This window comes from Chlorocebus sabaeus, chromosome 2, assembly GCF_047675955.1.
Source record: "Chlorocebus sabaeus isolate Y175 chromosome 2, mChlSab1.0.hap1, whole genome shotgun sequence".
NCBI classification, from domain to species: Eukaryota; Metazoa; Chordata; class Mammalia; order Primates; family Cercopithecidae; genus Chlorocebus; species Chlorocebus sabaeus.
The window spans coordinates 14,266,477-14,282,492 of NC_132905.1; the positions used below are offsets into that span (position 1 = coordinate 14,266,477).

General features: G+C 51.4%; 1 protein-coding gene across 2 annotated transcripts; it reads left to right on the plus strand.

The window, feature by feature from the left end:
- The first annotated feature begins 583 nt into the window (after positions 1 to 583).
- SPATA2 (spermatogenesis associated 2) lies at positions 584 to 12,828 on the plus strand. 2 transcript variants are annotated; one of them, XM_008014374.3, is made up of 3 exons: positions 584 to 913; positions 7,713 to 8,150; positions 9,419 to 12,828. In XM_008014374.3, the coding sequence occupies exons 2-3, from the start codon at positions 7,815 to 7,817 to the stop codon at positions 10,643 to 10,645; spliced, it is 1,563 nt and encodes a 520-aa protein (XP_008012565.1). In that variant the 5' UTR covers positions 584 to 913; positions 7,713 to 7,814; the 3' UTR covers positions 10,646 to 12,828. The 2 variants fall into 2 exon arrangements, with proteins under 2 accessions (XP_008012565.1, XP_037838575.1); XM_037982647.2 differs by lacking the exon at positions 584 to 913 and adding an exon at positions 2,416 to 2,791.
- The last annotated feature ends 3,188 nt before the right edge of the window (positions 12,829 to 16,016 follow it).

A 16,016-nucleotide genomic window follows, 5' to 3' on the forward strand; every position in this document is an offset into this window, starting at 1 on the left:
AAAGTGCTGGGATTACAGGCGTGAGCCGCCGTGCCCGGCTTTTTTTTTTTTTTTTTTCTTTTTAAGATACATGGCCTTGCTATGTTGCCCAGGTTGGTCTCGAACACCTTGGATCAAGCGATCCTCCCGCCTCAGCCTCACGAGTAGCTGGGAGTACAGTCGCGTGCCACCACGCCTGGCTTTATTAATTTTACAGGTTATAAAGCTGAGATTCAGAGAGGTTAGGTAACTTGTCCAAGGTGACACAGCTAGTAAGTGGCAAAGCTAAAAATGGGACCCACGCTCTTAACCGTCGCCCACAGCCCGTAACACCGACAGCCCTAGCAAGGCTGGATTCCAATCACGCGTGATTTCAGCATCTCACTGGCTCTCTTTGAGCCTCAGTATTTCTGTTCGTACAATGGGGGCGAGGGATCCGACCGTTAGCCCCTGCTTGCTTGTGTGGAGTCATGAATGCAGCTCCCGGCTCCGGAGCGGTTTCCATGACAACCCGGCCAGCCACCATCCCTAAACCGAGTGGCTTCCGTCACGTCCGGCCTGTTTACTTCCGGGTCCCAGCCCCAGACGCGACGATGGCTCGTTAGGCTCCAAACTGCCGTTCCGCCGCTTTCGTCCTCGTTCTTCGGCCTTCCGCTTTGTTCTCGGCCTCTGGCTTGTAGTCTCCGTCGGCCGCGGGCATCGACCGCTTCCCGGAGCGAGCGCGCAGCCGTCGTCCACCGTCTCTTCGGACCCGCCTCCTGGCGACTTCACTTCCGGGCCGAGTGTTTCCGGGTCGCTGCTGGCCCGCGGGTACTGGTCTCAGTACCCCTGCAGCCGGCCGGAGCGGCTAGAGCCCAGCGGGGCCCGGCTCCGGCGGCAGCCGCGCCTCCCGCTTGCTTCCCTCGGTTGGGCAGCCCTCGGCGGCAGTGTCAGGGTGAGTGACGGGCGGCCGCGAGCGGAAACTGTCTCCGGGGCTTCCCCAGGTGGAGGGGGCGCCAGACCCCGGCAGGGCTCGGTTGGCCCGTGAGCGGGGTCCCCTCACGGCAGGCAGGACTACAGGTGGGCCCGTTGTTTCGGCGCTCCCGGGACCCCCAGTCTATTCTCAGGATCCCCATTCTCCTGGGAGCTGCCTTGTAAGCTCCTGGAACCCGCCGAGGGTGGCTCAGGGCCGCTCAAGAGGAACACCCTCTCTTCGGCGACTGGCCAAACAGAAGGACACCCCGATTTCGCCACAAGGCAGTTACTGCGCAGGGCTTCCTAGTTCAGACTCTGACGGCACACCTGGGTTTGTACTCACTGTGTGACCTTGGATAAGTCACTTCATCTTAAGAGCCTCAGTTGCCTGTTTAAGTGTGATTGAACCTGGTTGCTAGGGCTGGAGTAGAGATGGAAAGAGATCATGCAGGGCCCCTGGCATACAGCAGGCGTCCAGTAAGTGATAGTTCCTGTTACTTCATTCAATTCACGAACCCGTGGGGAGGGCCAGAATTTGAGACTGGGCTGTTTTTCACAACTGACGTGGCCCCCCGAGGCTGTAGGAATGACCGAGCTGGGACTTAGCAGCCGCCAGCTTCTGTCCCCTGCAGGGAGGGAAACAGCTTCCTTCAGAGGCAGCTGCCACTAGGGAAGCTTCTTTCAGCACCGCTGAGGTTATTTTCAGAGGTTTGGAAGGACTCTGTGTGAATTTCTTTGGAATCTAGTAGGAGTGTGGGGACCTTCTGGTGTTTCACAGCCCGTGGAAGGTGCCTTGGATGTGTCTCGGAGCCTCTTGCTTGGAACGAGTGCATTGGTGTGGGTGGGGAGGTGGAGGGGGTTGAACTGACTTCCTTGTCTGCTGTTCGGAGGCTGATGGAGCTAGACCAGAGATGTGTAAACCTGTGGACAGGGGCAGTGCACAGACCAAAATAGCTCTGCCTGTGCAGAGAGGGGGCGCCTTCAAATACTGCTTGGGGAACATTTCTGCTTGAATGGGCCAGCTGAGGTAAAGCCAAGCGAATGCTTTGCTACTCGGAATCACTTCACTTCCATGCAGTGGGAGTCTAAACAGATACAGCTTTCCTCTTAGATGTTTAGAAAATAACTAAAGAAGCCACTGCCTCCCTGACTGCAGTATCTCTCTTTCCATTGACTTGCTTTTCAAGAGGGTGCCTAGATTGTGGGTTCAGGAGGTGCTGACTGGAGCTGTTGACTCTGGGCACCTGCCTGTCTCTATGTTTAGGATATTCACAGTGCTGTTTTTTTGTCTTTTGGGTTTTTTTTTTTTTTTTTTTCTCCCACCAGACTGGCATGGCTTGGCGTTCCAATCCTTGGGTTGCTTGGAGAAATTAACAGCTTCTGTCGTTGGGCTGTCTCGGTCTCCTGTAACCACGATGTTTTTGCAGAGAGCGTATTTTGTTGTTCTTGCAGAGTGCTGGGAATGAATTGCTGGCTCTGTGCTCAGAAAAAACACCAGCTATGACCAGCTACAAGGCATCTTGTATTCTCAGAAAATGTTTTCAGCAGGGATGATGTCAGCTGCTTCATCACTGGCCGATGTCTCTGGCCAGCCTCTTTCCTCGGCCCTTGAGCTTACATCATATAGAGATTAGCTCTCCTAGCCCCATTCGGTGTGGGAAGATGGGAATTTTGCTACTACAGGAATTTTTGTAACTCAACTCTGCTCGCGCCACCATAAGGCATTCTAACTTAGCCAAACACTTTGGAGTAGAGCTGTCCAGCAGATGCAGCAGGATGCCTTTGCAAGAGTCGGAGTTTTGGCGTTAGACCTAGGTTCAGAGCTCAGAGCCACTTCTTCCTAGCCTTATGACTTAGGGTAAGTGAGTCGGCCTCTCCGAGCCTCAGTTTCCTCTTTAACCTTGGATCTATCCTATGGATTTCATTGTTTTTCATAGAGCAGTTAGCAGATAGCTGCCACACAGTAATCCCTTGGTAAATGGTACTGATGTAACAATAAATGAGTGAGATAAATTGGAGAAAGCCCAGGCATCAGGGCCTGCCAACAAGAGTTCAGATTCCAGCTCTGATCCTTTCAAACTCTGTTGGACAGGTTGTTTTAATGGGAGAGCCTGTTTTCCTTATAGAGTTGTGAGGATTAAATGGGATGATGTAGGTAAAGTGGGAAGGCCAATACTTAGCACATAGTAGGACCTCAGTAATTGTTAGTCTCTTTCTTTCCTTTCCTTACTGACTGACTGAGACAGAATCTTGCTCTGTCACCCAGGCTGGAGTGCAGTGGTGCCATCATAGCTCACTGCAGCCTCAAACTCCTGGGCTCAGTGGATCCCCCCACCTCAGACTCCCAAGTAGCTAAGACTATAGGTGCATGTCACCACACCCACCTAATTATTATTATTATTATTATTTTTGTAGAGATGAAGTCTAACTATGTTGTCCAGGCATGTCTTGCCCTTAATTATCTTTTAGCTTTTACTTTCTTCCGCCTTTTCCCTCACCTACCCAGGTTGTTTTGAGATTTGTTTTAGATATTTTGGACTTCCTGTCCTTGTTGTTCAGATTTTGAACATCAGCTGGGCTGTTTGGATCCCTTTGCTTTATTTATTGTTTTTCAGCAACAAACAAGGGTGTGGACTGTGGTGCGATTATAGAGCAGCATACGCCGAGCCGAGCTTGAGACTGGCTGACTTTGTAAAAAATCAGTCTCTTTGAGTTCAAGGCTGACTTCCTTGGAAAAAAATTACAGCAGTATTCGGAAACTTAATGTCTCTGTGTTTGAATGGTTCTCAGACTACCAGAAAACAAACCCTGGGGCCAGAGGCATGATTGCAGCTTCTCTAAGTCAAGAATGGTAAATGCATGTGTGACTATCCTCTCCAGTGTTGCAAAATACATTTCTTTATGTAGAGATGGAGTTTTTGCTCTGTTGTCCAGGCTGGAGTGCAATGGCACGATCTCAGGTCACTGCAGCTTCTCCCCCCCGGGTTCATGCCATTATTCTGCCTCAGCTTCCTCAGTAGCTGGGATTACAGACGTTCGCCACCACGCCCAGCTAATTTTTGTATTTTTAGTAGAGACGGGGTTTTGCTATGTTGCCTAGGCTGGTCTCAAAATCCCGACTTCAGGCGATCCACCCATCTTGGCCTCCCAGAGTGCTAGGATTACAGGCATGAGCCACTGCACCTGGCCTACATTTTTATTTTTTAAGGGAGTATACATTTTAAATTGTTTATTTTTGTATGGACAGAACCGTATGAACATAGAGCACATACATACTTTGATACTAGGTGGTATGCTCTTCCAGCTAGATTTGCAGGCAGGATGTGTCTCCTTCATTGCTGTCCTCTACCTTCCTCACCCATCCCCATTCCCCCACTGGGTCCAGCTCAGGCAGAAGGTGGGGGCTCCAGAAATGCTTGTTGGACATGGGAATCGTGGGGTGGTGAGAGGAATACAGGTTCCAAGTCAGAATGCCAGGCTTGGATAATTGGGTCCATCTGCTGCTAACCTTGAGCTACTTGTTGTACCTCATGCCGTCTTTCTGAGCCTGTTTCTTTGCTCTCCCAGGATTCTTGGGAGGTACCAATGAGAAACTAAAGTGGTGGCATCATGAATGCAGACATCCTTTACAGCATCCATGCATCTATTTCTCTTTTTTTCTTTCTCTCTCTCTTTTTTTTTTTTTTTTTTTTTTTTAGAGATGGAGTCTCGCTCTGTTACCCAGGCTGGCTGGAGTGCAGTGGGGCAATCTTGGCTCACTGCAACCTCTGCCTCCTGGGTTCTAGCAATTCTCCTGCCTCAGCCTCCCGAGTAGCTGTGATTACAGGTGCATGCTGCCACACCTGGCTAATTTTTGTAAAAAATTTTAGTAGAGACGGAGTTTCACCATGTTGCCCAGGCTGGTCTCGCAATCCACCTGCCTCAGCCTCCCAAAGTGCTGAGATTACAGGCATGAGCCACCATGCCCGGCTGCAGCATCCATTTCACCTACTTTATCAGGCACAGGCAGGCTCTGTGTTAGGCATCGTGGTGAACAACACAGACATGGTCTTTGCCTTTATGGAGCTTACCAGGAGCTTACCAGCTTGCCAGCTTACCAGGGAGGGTGGGGGGTGGACAAAGAGAGGAAGCTAGTAAATGAATAAAGTTGATAGTTTCAGATTGTGGTTATCGTAGGAGAGTGTGACAATACGGAACTGGGAAGGTGAAATAGGGTGGTACCTCTAGGGGCTGATGTTTGAACTGAGGCCTGAATGATGAGAATCTTCATGAGGCATAATTTTATCCTAAGTGCATTTTGTTTTCTTTTGTAAAGACAGGGTATTGCTATGTTGCCCAGGCTGGTCTCAAACTCCTGGCCTCGAGCAATCCTCCTGCATTGGCCTTCCAAAGTTCAGGGATTACAGGCGTGAGCCCCCGCGCCTGGCCCCAAGTGGATGTATTTGCCTCCTGTGCTCCTCAGCCTTGTTTGTCGCTGTAGCACTGGGCTCCCTCAGCAGTGCAGTGTGTTGGAGACAGTGGCCTCTCTGTGTCCCTAGTTTTGCTACACATCCTACCTCTCACCCCACCATTAATACCCCCAGGAGTCTCCTCCTGGGTACAAAAACCATGGAGGAGCCAGACTAGTGGCTCATGGAGATGAGGATGATTTTGTTGACCTCATGATAGTTGCCAGGCTCGTAGGACCTTCCTGGCTGAACACAGGTCTGCTAAAGGAGCCCCCCACATGCCAGGCCCAGTCCTGCTGCAACTTCTCTCAGTCCCTTGCCATCTCCCACACTCAGCAGACATTTATGAAGCACACAGCTCACCTTACTGAGCAAGATGGTCACAGTCCTGTACCCACAGAGCTTCTGGGCAGGGGCAGCAGGACCAGAGCATGTGAAAATGCACATCTACCACCCAGTCAGTGGTATCTGCCCCACTCAGAGAAGACCTGGCCGCTTAGGGCTACAGCACCTTCAGACAACAGCAGCGGCCATCGAGGACTTCCCGGAGCCGGCTCTCTGAGCAGCTTCGTATCCCATCATGCTTAATCCTCTTGCCAGCTCTGGATAGAGGCGCTATTATTAACCCCTTGTTTCAGATGAGAAAACCGCCACCCAGGGAGGTGGAGCAATTTGCCCAAGTAACCTGGAGAAGCAGCCCTGGCCTCGCTCGCAGGTACCTGGCCTTGGACCCCATGTCCATGACCCTGCGCGTGTTGTCTCCTTGGCCCTGGCAGTGTCCCTCCATTAATCTGGATTCGCTCCCAGCATTGTGGTGACAAGAATATTGCTGGATCTGTGCCTGTTCTACTAACAAGTGGCTAAGCAGATGACAAGATTGTATAAAGCCTGTGTCCCAGCTCAGAACATTCTATCCTCTCCCAACAGGGGGCTGCAAAGTGCTCTTGTGATAAAGGGGATGCAGGCTGTCAAAGGCTGGTAACAGCACTCCAGGGACTGGCAGCCACTGTGGCCTCTTTTGAAAATTGTAAAGAAGACCATATCCCTCTCCCCTTGCTATAAACTCTTCAGTGGCTTCACGTGGCTCTTTGTATAAAATACCAAATTCTGAATGTGCTCTTGCAGTCTTGGGGCTGAGGGTCCTGCTGATGCTGGCAGCTGCCTCTCCTCACGCCCCTGCCCTCGTGGCCTCGGCCTCACTGGCTGCAGTTCTGTTCCTGTGCCAGGCTTCCTGCCTCAGGAAAGCAGGGTGTGGTGGGTAAGGGCATGGACTTTAGAGCCAGATTGCCTGGGTTCTGAGCTCAGCTCCTCTGCCTCTTAAGAGTTCTGTAACCTTGGGCAGTTTCTTTTTCTTAAAAATTTTTTTGTATTTTTGTAGTGATATGGTTTTACCATGTTTCCCAGGCTGGTCTCGAGCTCCTGGACTCAAGCCATCCTCCCCTCTCAGCCTCCCAAAGTTCAGGAATTACAGGTGTGAGCCGCCGTGCCTGGCCTACCTTGAGCAGTTTCTAATGTCTGTGTCTCAGTTTGCACATGGGTCCACTGGGGCTAACTGTAGCGCCTCTCTCCTAGGATTGTTTAAGAAGATAAAGTGAGGCTAGGTGTGAGGGCTCACGCCTGTAATCCTGGCACTTTGGGAGGCTGAGGCCAGTGGATCACTTGAGGTCAGGAGTTTGAGACCAGCCTGACCAACATGGTGAACCCGTCTTGACAAAAATACAAAACTTAGCCAGGCGTGTTGGCAGGTGCCTGTAATCCCAGCCACTTGTGGGGCTGAGGCAGGAGAATCGCTTGAACCTGGGAGGCGGAGGTTGCGGTGAGTCGAGATCACGCCACTGCACTCCAGCCTGGGCAACACAGCAAGACTCCATCTCAAAAAAAAAAAAAAAAAAAAGGCGAGTTAGTGTGTGTGAAGCTCGTCACGTGTCTGGAGCCTCTGGTAGTGTTAGCTCAGGGCCTTCCTCTGCTGCAACTCCTTCCCTGACCTCTTGACCTGGCAAACTCCTCATCCTTCAGGTCTGTTGCTGTCTCAAGAGAGCTTTCCTAAACTCCCCCTTCCCTAGTGAAACCAGGACAGGAGCCCTTTCTGTACTCACCCACACTTCTCTTTCAGGAATATTAATCGTATTTTTCATTTGCGAGCACAGCAAAGTCAAGGTCCGTCTCTCTCTGGCCTCTGTGGTAACCCTGCTTGTAGTACCTGCTCTGTAACGTGCTGCTGGGGCCCGGGGTAGCCTAGGCCAGTTCTGCTGTTCATTTTGCCTCAGCGGCCTGAAGCCGAAGCGCGGACCGTTTCGAGGAATGACATGCTTCTTGTTCCCCTCCTTCCAGAGCACTCCGCTGGTCCAGGCGGCAACATGTCCCTGCTTTTAGCGATGTCCCTGCCTCTAATCCAGAAGCCATGGAGGAGATAAGGTAGCCCCCCTCGATTGGATGGGGAAGCCCAGTTCAATGGATACAAAATTCAAGGATGACTTATTTCGGAAGTATGTGCAGTTCCATGAGGGCAAAGTGGATACCACCACCAGCAGGCAGCGGCCTGGCGGCGATGAGTGTCTGCGGGTGGCAGCATCGACCCTGCTCAGCCTGCACAAGGTGGATCCCTTTTATCGATTCCGGCTGATCCAGTTCTACGAGGTGGTGGAGAGCTCCCTGCGCTCGCTCAGCTCCTCCAGCCTGCGGGCTCTGCACGGTGCCTTCAGCATGCTGGAGACAGTGGGCATCAACCTCTTCCTCTACCCGTGGAAGAAGGAATTCAGGAGCATCAAGGTGAGGTCCTGGAGCAGCCTCCATACAGGCCCTCCTCCTCTCTTCCTGCCCCTGGCAGTCCGTCCTGAGAGGCTATGCCAGTCTGAGTCCATCCGTCCTCTGCTCTCAGATCCTTCTGGGCTCCACACCTTCCCCATCTCTCCAGCATCACCTCTGAACTGTTTCTGGCCTGGCTGCCACACCTTAAGCAGAGAGACTGGGAAGGCAGGGGCAGCCAGGTTATACAGGGTCTTGTAGCTCAGGGCAAGGCTTGGATTTGTTCAGAGTAGGCGGGAAGGAGGCAGTGTGGTATCTGGCTTGCATCTGAAGAGGGTCATTCTGGCTGTGGTATGGGAAGTAGGCTGTAGAGGGGTGGGGAGAGCAGTTAGGAAGCTTCTCAGCGGTCCCAGCAAGCTGAGGGGTGTTCTGGACTAAGTGGTAATAGTAGGGGAGGAGGGGGAATTGAGAGAGGGATCCTGAATCAGACCACGCACAGGAGAGCTGTCACCTAGCCAGGCTTCTTCATTCTGCCATGGGAGGAGCAGTAATCGAGAGAGGGGATGGCACAGAGAGCTGTCACCTAGCCAGCCCCTTCAGTCTGCCGTGTTACTCAGCCCATCATGGAAATGCCAGAGAGGAAGGTTCTGATTGTCACCGCATTCTGCCTATAATCCGGCCCCTTTCTTCACCCAGGCTCCCTCTTCATATGGAGCCGAGTCTTTGCGCCCCACTAGGAAGCGAGAGGTTTTGCTCCCTGTGTTTAAGAAAGGAGCTGCTGCTGGTGGCTCACGCCTGTAATCGCAGCACTTTGAGAGGCCAAGGCGGGTGAATCATGAGGTCAGGAGTTGGAGACCAGCGTGACCAACATGGTGAAACCCCATCTCTACAAAAAATACAAAAATTAGCTGGGTGTGGTGGCAGGTACCTGTAATCCCAGCTACTCAGGAGGCTGAGGCAGGAGAATTGCTTGAAGCCGGGAGGTGGAGCTTGCAGTGAGCCGAGATCGAGCCACTGCACTCCCGCCTGGGCGACAGAGTGAGACTCCGTCTCAAAAAAAAAAAAAAAAAAAAAGGAGCTGCTGGGTCATTTCCTTGCACAACTCCTGAGTGCTTAGTAAGTCCCAGCCCTGCCTCCTCTGCCTCCCGCAGGGTAAGGCTGTCAGGATCCTTCCCTGCCCTGCCCTTTCCCCGCCGCCCCGCTTCAGAGCTGGATATCCTTTGCTTTGACATAGTCTGTCTTGTGTCTCTGAGAGAAAACCCCACCTCTCTTTTCTACTCCCTTCCTTCTAGACCTACACGGGCCCTTTTGTTTATTATGTCAAGTCGACATTACTGGAAGAGGACATCCGAGCCATCCTGAGCTGCATGGGCTACGCACCTGAGCTGGGCACCGCATACAAGCTCAGAGAGCTCGTGGAGACCCTCCAGGTGAAGATGGTCTCCTTCGAGCTCTTTCTGGCCAAAGTCGAGTGTGAGCAGATGCTGGAAATCCACTCACAAGTGAAGGACAAGGGCTACTCCGAGCTGGACATCGTGAGCGAGCGCAAGAGCAGTGCGGAGGACGTGCGCGGCTGCTCAGACGCCCTGCGGCGGCGGGCAGAGGGCCGGGAGCACCTGACGGCCTCCATGTCACGAGTGGCACTCCAGAAGTCAGCCAGCGAGCGGGCGGCCAAGGACTACTACAAGCCCCGCGTGACCAAGCCCTCGAGGTCGGTGGATGCCTATGACAGCTACTGGGAGAGCCGGAAGCCACCACTGAAGGCCTCATTGAGTCTTCGGAAGGAGCCTGTGGCAGCGGATGTGGGGGATGACCTCAAGGACGAGATCATCCGCCCGTCCCCTTCGCTGCTGACCATGGCCAGCTCTCCCCACGGCAGCCCGGATGCCCTTCCACCTGCCTCCCCCAGCAACGGCCCGGGCCTGCTGCGCGGTACCTACTTCTCCACTCAGGATGACGTGGATCTGTACACAGACTCCGAACCCAGGGCCACCTACCGTCGGCAGGATGCTCTGCGGCCGGATGTGTGGCTGGTCAGAAACGACGCCCACCCCCTCTACCACAAGCGCTCGCCCCCTGCCAAAGAGTCCGCCCTCTCCAAGTGCCAAAGCTGTGGGCTGTCCTGCAGCTCCTCCCTCTGCCAGCGCTGTGACAGCCTGCTCACCTGTCCTCCAGCTTCCAAGCCCAGCGTCTTCCCCAGCAAGGCCTCCACTCATGACAGCCTGGCCCACGGGGCATCTCTGCGGGAGAAGTACCCAGGCCAGACTCAGGGCCTCGACCGCCTCCCGCACCTTCACTCCAAATCGAAGCCCTCCTCCACGCCCACTTCCCGCTGTGGCTTCTGCAACCGCCCAGGTGCCACCAACACCTGCACCCAGTGTTCAAAAGTCTCATGTGACGCCTGCCTCAGCGCTTACCATTACGACCCCTGCTACAAAAAGAGTGAGCTGCACAAGTTCATGCCCAACAACCAGCTGAACTACAAGTCCACCCAGCTCTCCCATCTCGTGTACAGATAGACCGGCCTCGCCCCTTCCAGCTCCAAGGGCTACATCACCAACTTTTCGGGTTTCACGGTGAAGAAGTACTAATGCATTGATCTCAGAGGCGGAGGCCTGCACTTGACCATGTAGGTGGCAGAGATCGTGGGCTGACTGTGTCCACGTGGGAGTTCACTTAGCGACTCAGATGTTTCAACCAATGGCTGCTTTGTTGTCTGACAAGGGAGAAGGTGGCACTTCCGTTCAGATTCATTTTGCTGATCTCTCCACTCCCTGTTCAGTTGGTTCTTTTTTTTGGGTTTGGTTTGGTTTTGTTGTTTTGTGTTTCCTTTAAAGAGGATTTCTATCTCTGGGACCCTCACCGCACCTACCCCTCCCACTACAAAGCCGACTTGGACTGGGAAGGGCCCTTCAGGCCACCAGACATCCACCTGGAGCGGCGAGCTAGAGGCCTGTTGGCTTGTGAAATGAGCCCTCCTGCCACACGGGGCCTCTCCCAAAGGCTCATCCCTTGGCCGCCCCCTTCCCAAACGCAAGGATCCCCAGCTGGACTTCCCACCCCTGGCTTTCCCACCTCTCCGGGTGTCAAAGGTGAACCAAGTCCAGTATTAGCTGAATGTCATTTTGTACACCACAGCTCAGTCAGCCCATGGCCTTCGTGAACTTTGCTCAAACATTGATGTGGGGGCTTCCCACAGCAGGACTGACTTTCCCCCTTTCTGTTGTTTGCACATGCCCCCTTACTGTACTATCAATAGATATTTTTGAGATTTATTTTTAAATAAATATTCAACTTGCTGTGTGTTTCAACGTGGTTAAAAAAATGAATTATGTAGCTATTTATTAAATGCCCTGGGTTCTTTAGTCTTCCAAGGGAGGGCCTCGCGCCCATTCATATTGTATCCTCCACTCACTACGGCCCAAGGGGAGAGAAGAGTTTGAGGCAGGGAGGAACAAACACGAAGCCTCCTTCTCTTGAGCTGGTGGAGAGTCACTGTCTTCCCTGCAGTAACTAGCTATACACCTACCTCCAGTGTGCACTTAGGGGGTGAGTGCGGGTGTCGAGGTCTGTGTGCCCGCAGACTGCTAACCTAGTGACAATTCAGGGACCTCACCTGTCGGACCTGTAGCTTGCTGAGCAGGAACCTTGCACTTCACACTTCTTGAGTCTCGTTTCAGAAGGATTCATTTGGGATTCCTACTGCCCCTCCATCTCAGTCCTCTTCTCTTCACCAGTTTCCAGGACTCATCTGCAACATTTGCGATCTTTTTGCACTAAAAGTGGGCAGGAGTCGGCATGTGCCCATCAGACAGACGGCTCCTCAGATGCTCAGCTAAGCCTAAGCGCTTCCAAGCCTGAAGGCCCCTTCAGCTCCTCATGTGAATTACCAGCCCCCGGAGTTTCCTCATGGGGGTACAAGAGCAGGAGTGGGGCAAGAGATTGAAAATAAAGCCCCTTCCTTGTGAACTAACATATTTTAGCCATAACTGTTTGTGATGTACACAATGTTAAGGGATTTATATGCAGTGGGTTTTTCTGGGAGAAAGTTATTCAGCTTTTGAGCAAGTTTAAGTCTGGCTGAATCCTGAGGCCACTGTGAATTTGCTGATGTTCTTCCAACTCAGTTGAGTGATTTTAAGGTTTTCCAAATCTTCTATGGCTCTTTTTTTTAATATATACATGTATATATATATATCTCTCTGGTAGATCACATGTAGATGTACAGTGTGTATGTTAAGCTGAATTTCAACCAACTTTATTACTAAGACCAGCCTAGCGGGGTATTCATCTTTGATGTTCTTCCTTTTCACCTTTCAGAATCGGCACTGGCTGGCCCGCTCCTGAGAGCCCTAGTTTTCTAGTTTTCCATTTCCAGATTGCGTCAGCATTACAGTAACTAACTCTTTTTAACCAACCGTGATGCCACGTAACTTACCCAGTGGACGAAAGCAAGAGTGACTAACACATCGTAGGAGGGAAAGTCCAGTGTACCTGTCATCACGGACGCACTGTGGTCACAGACTGGAATAGGAGATACTACAGCCCTGCTCCCTGGTGTGCATCTTACTGGATGAGGTTGCCGTGACTGAGGTAGTTAAATACATGCTAATTTAAAAATGCAGGTGTTTTGCATTTGATTTCTACCAAGAGTTGAAATGTTGAGAGATGATTAAAAAGAATAAAGTGTCTTCCGTTGTTACATGAAGTGTTTGGGGTCTTATGTCCTCCGTCCCCGCTTCTGTGAAGTTTGGTTACTTGGGAGTTTATTTTTCCTCAAGTGGTATTTAGTTTTTTAATGACAAGACTTACATTTTCTCTTCCATGAAACTGACAAATAGCATTTGAGTGCTATACTGTGAGCCTGGCACTTTTTATTTTTTAAATTTTTTGTAAAAAATGTTTTGATTTTTTTTTTTCTTTTTTTTTTTTGAGACAGAATCTCGCTCTGTCACCCAGGCTAGAGCACAGTGGCGCAATGTCGGCTCACTGCAAGCTCCGCCTCTTGGGTTCACGCCATTCTCCTGCCTCAGCCTCCCGAGTAGCTGGGACTACAGGCACCTGCCACCACGCCCGACTAATTTTTTGTTATTTTTAGTAGAGACGGACGGGGTTTCACCATGTTAGCCAGGATGGTCTCCATCTCCTGACCTCGTGATCTGCCCACCTCTGCCTCCTAAAGTGCTGGGATTACAGGTGTGATCCACTGCGCCTGGCCCTTTTTTTTTTTTTTTTTTTTTTTTAATTTAAGACGGGGTCTTGCTCTGTTACTTCCCAGTCTGGAGTACAGTTGTGTGATCATGGCTAGCTGTAGCCTGGACCTCTTGGACTTGAGTGATCCTCCCACCTCAGCCTCTCAAGCAGCTACAGGTGCGCACCACTACGTCTGGCTAATTTTAATTTTTTGTAGAGGTGGGGTCTCACTATCTTGCCCAGGCTGGTCTCAATCTCCTAGGCTCAAGTGATCCTTCCACCAGGCATCTGTATCCTGAGACTGTGCATGATCTTGTTTACTAGTTTCAGTCATCCTGTTAAATAGGCACTGTTATGATCTCCATCTTGCATATGGGGAAATGGCGGTACAGAGTTCAGATGTTTTCCAAGGCGGGGACTGCATCATCCAGGAGAAATGCTTGTTAGTAGAGACAAAGAAGCATTAATAACATTGGAAGATCTATTTATTTATTTATTTATTTATTTTGAGACAGAGTCTCGCTCTGTTGCCCAGGCTGGAGTGCTATGGCGCAATCTTGGCTCGCTGCAATCTCTGCCTCCTGGGTTCAAGCACTTCTCCTGCCTCAGCCTCCTAAGTAGCTGGGATTACAGGCATGTGCCACCACGCCCAGCTAATTTTTGTATTTTTAGTAGACGGGGTTTCACCATGTTGATCAGGCTGGTCTCAAACTCCTGACCTCGTGATCCACCCGCCTTGGCCTCTCAGAGTGCTGGGATTACAGGCGTGAGCCACTGCGCCCGGCCTGAAAAATGTTTTTTAAAAGTTAATTCCATTTAAATTTTTTTCCATCCATTTAACTCTCGAGAGGGAGTCAGTTTGATGCTTCCTTGTCTTTAACAGAGAAACCTGGCATCAGACACAGCCTGTAGCAGGCTCTTAGCCAGGTTTTGTTACTTTCTGTCTAGGGCAGGCCATACTACTTTTCCATTATAACAGTGATAGGTTTGCTTTAAGAATAAATTTAAGGGCTGAGCGCAGTGGCTCACGCCTGTAATCCCAGCACTTTGAGAGGCTGAGGCGGGAGGATCACCTGAGGTCAGGAGGTTGACCTGCCTGGCCAACATGATGAAACCCCGTCTCTACTAAAAATACAAAAATTAGCTGGGCGTGGTGGCGGGTGCCTGTAATCCCAGCTACTCGGGAGGCTGACGCAGGAGAATCGCCTGAACCCGAGAGACGGAGGTTACAACGAGCCAAGATCGTGCCATTGCACTCCGGCCTCGGTGACAAGAGTGAAACTCCGTCTCGGAAAAAAAAAAAATCAAAGTGTTTTTTTCTTAAGTGAGGGTTGACTTAAAACCAAATACATGGCAGAAATGTGAAGGCAGCAGCAGCAGGCCTGTGGCCACCCACTGACCATGCTGCTGTGTGGGCTCCCACCAGGCAGCTCAGCTGTCAGGGCAGACACTGAACAGGTTTCTCCATTTCATTCGCTGGCTGAACAAATACCCAGGCCTTGGGCCAAAACCAGGCTCAGGTGCTGGATTGCTTTGAGCTATAGCATAGGAAACGGCATTGCCACCCTCGCTGTTGGGGTTAGCAGTTTCCTGGAGATGCACACCTACCTTGGGAGCGCTAAGGAAGCCAGGCGCTCGCTCCGCATCCAAAGGGAGCAGTGACTTCAGAGCAGATTGCTTCATTTGCACATGTAAATGACAAGCATATTTAAACCTCATTGGGCCCACCAGCTGGACAGTATTAGCTCTGCTGACCAATCTGTGGCACCTGGGATGCCAGATTACCAATCTCAGGGATGAGAGCTGTGGCAGACACCAAACTGTACCCCAGTCTCCATCCCTTCCCCCTTGGTAGTAGAAGCCCTGGTTTTCAAATCTGTGGCCAGCTATAATAAAGCCTTCCTACAGCCACATGTGGTCGGATGACTGTCTGGTCCCTGGATGGAGAGGTGTTTGTGTGGTGTCTGGGCATGGCCTTCAAGGAAGGGAGCTTGCCCTTCCCACCCCGCCCCTCTTCCTGGCTGGAATGGCTGTGATGGCTGGAGATGGAGCTGCTCTGTGAAGCTGAGGGGGCCGATTGAGGAAAGGGTGGGCAGCAGGTACAGCAGCTGGCCCTGATGCTCTGGAGGCTGCCCCCAGGGCCTGCCCATGCTGCCTGCCTCTAGGTCTGTTATATGAAAAATAAACTGTTATGTCACTTAAGTCACTTTCCCCCCAGTTTGTCTATTTTTAAAACCTTTTTGTTTACAAAAGACGTGAAGCCTAATCTGGGCAACATAGTGAGACCCCATTAAAAAAAAATTAGATGGGCATGGTGGCACATGCCTTTGGTCCCCAGCTACTTGGGAGGCTGAGGTGGGAGGATCACTTGAGTCCAGAAGTTCCAGGCTTCACTGAGATGTGATGGTGGCACTGCATTCCAGCCTGGGCAGCAGAGTGAGACCCTGTCTCAAACAACAACAACAACAACAACAACAATGAGAAAAACAAAAGCAAAAAAGTGAAACTAGTATAATGAATCCAAGCTTCAGCAATTGAACAGTTAGTTACCAACTTGAGGCCAATCTGGTTTTGTCTCTACCCTGGCCATCCACTTCCCTGCTCCTGAACTCCTCTGAAGCAAATTCTAGACATCTATCTCATTTGTGAATTTTTCAGTGTTTATCTAAAAGACAAGGGTTTTTAAAACCTGATACC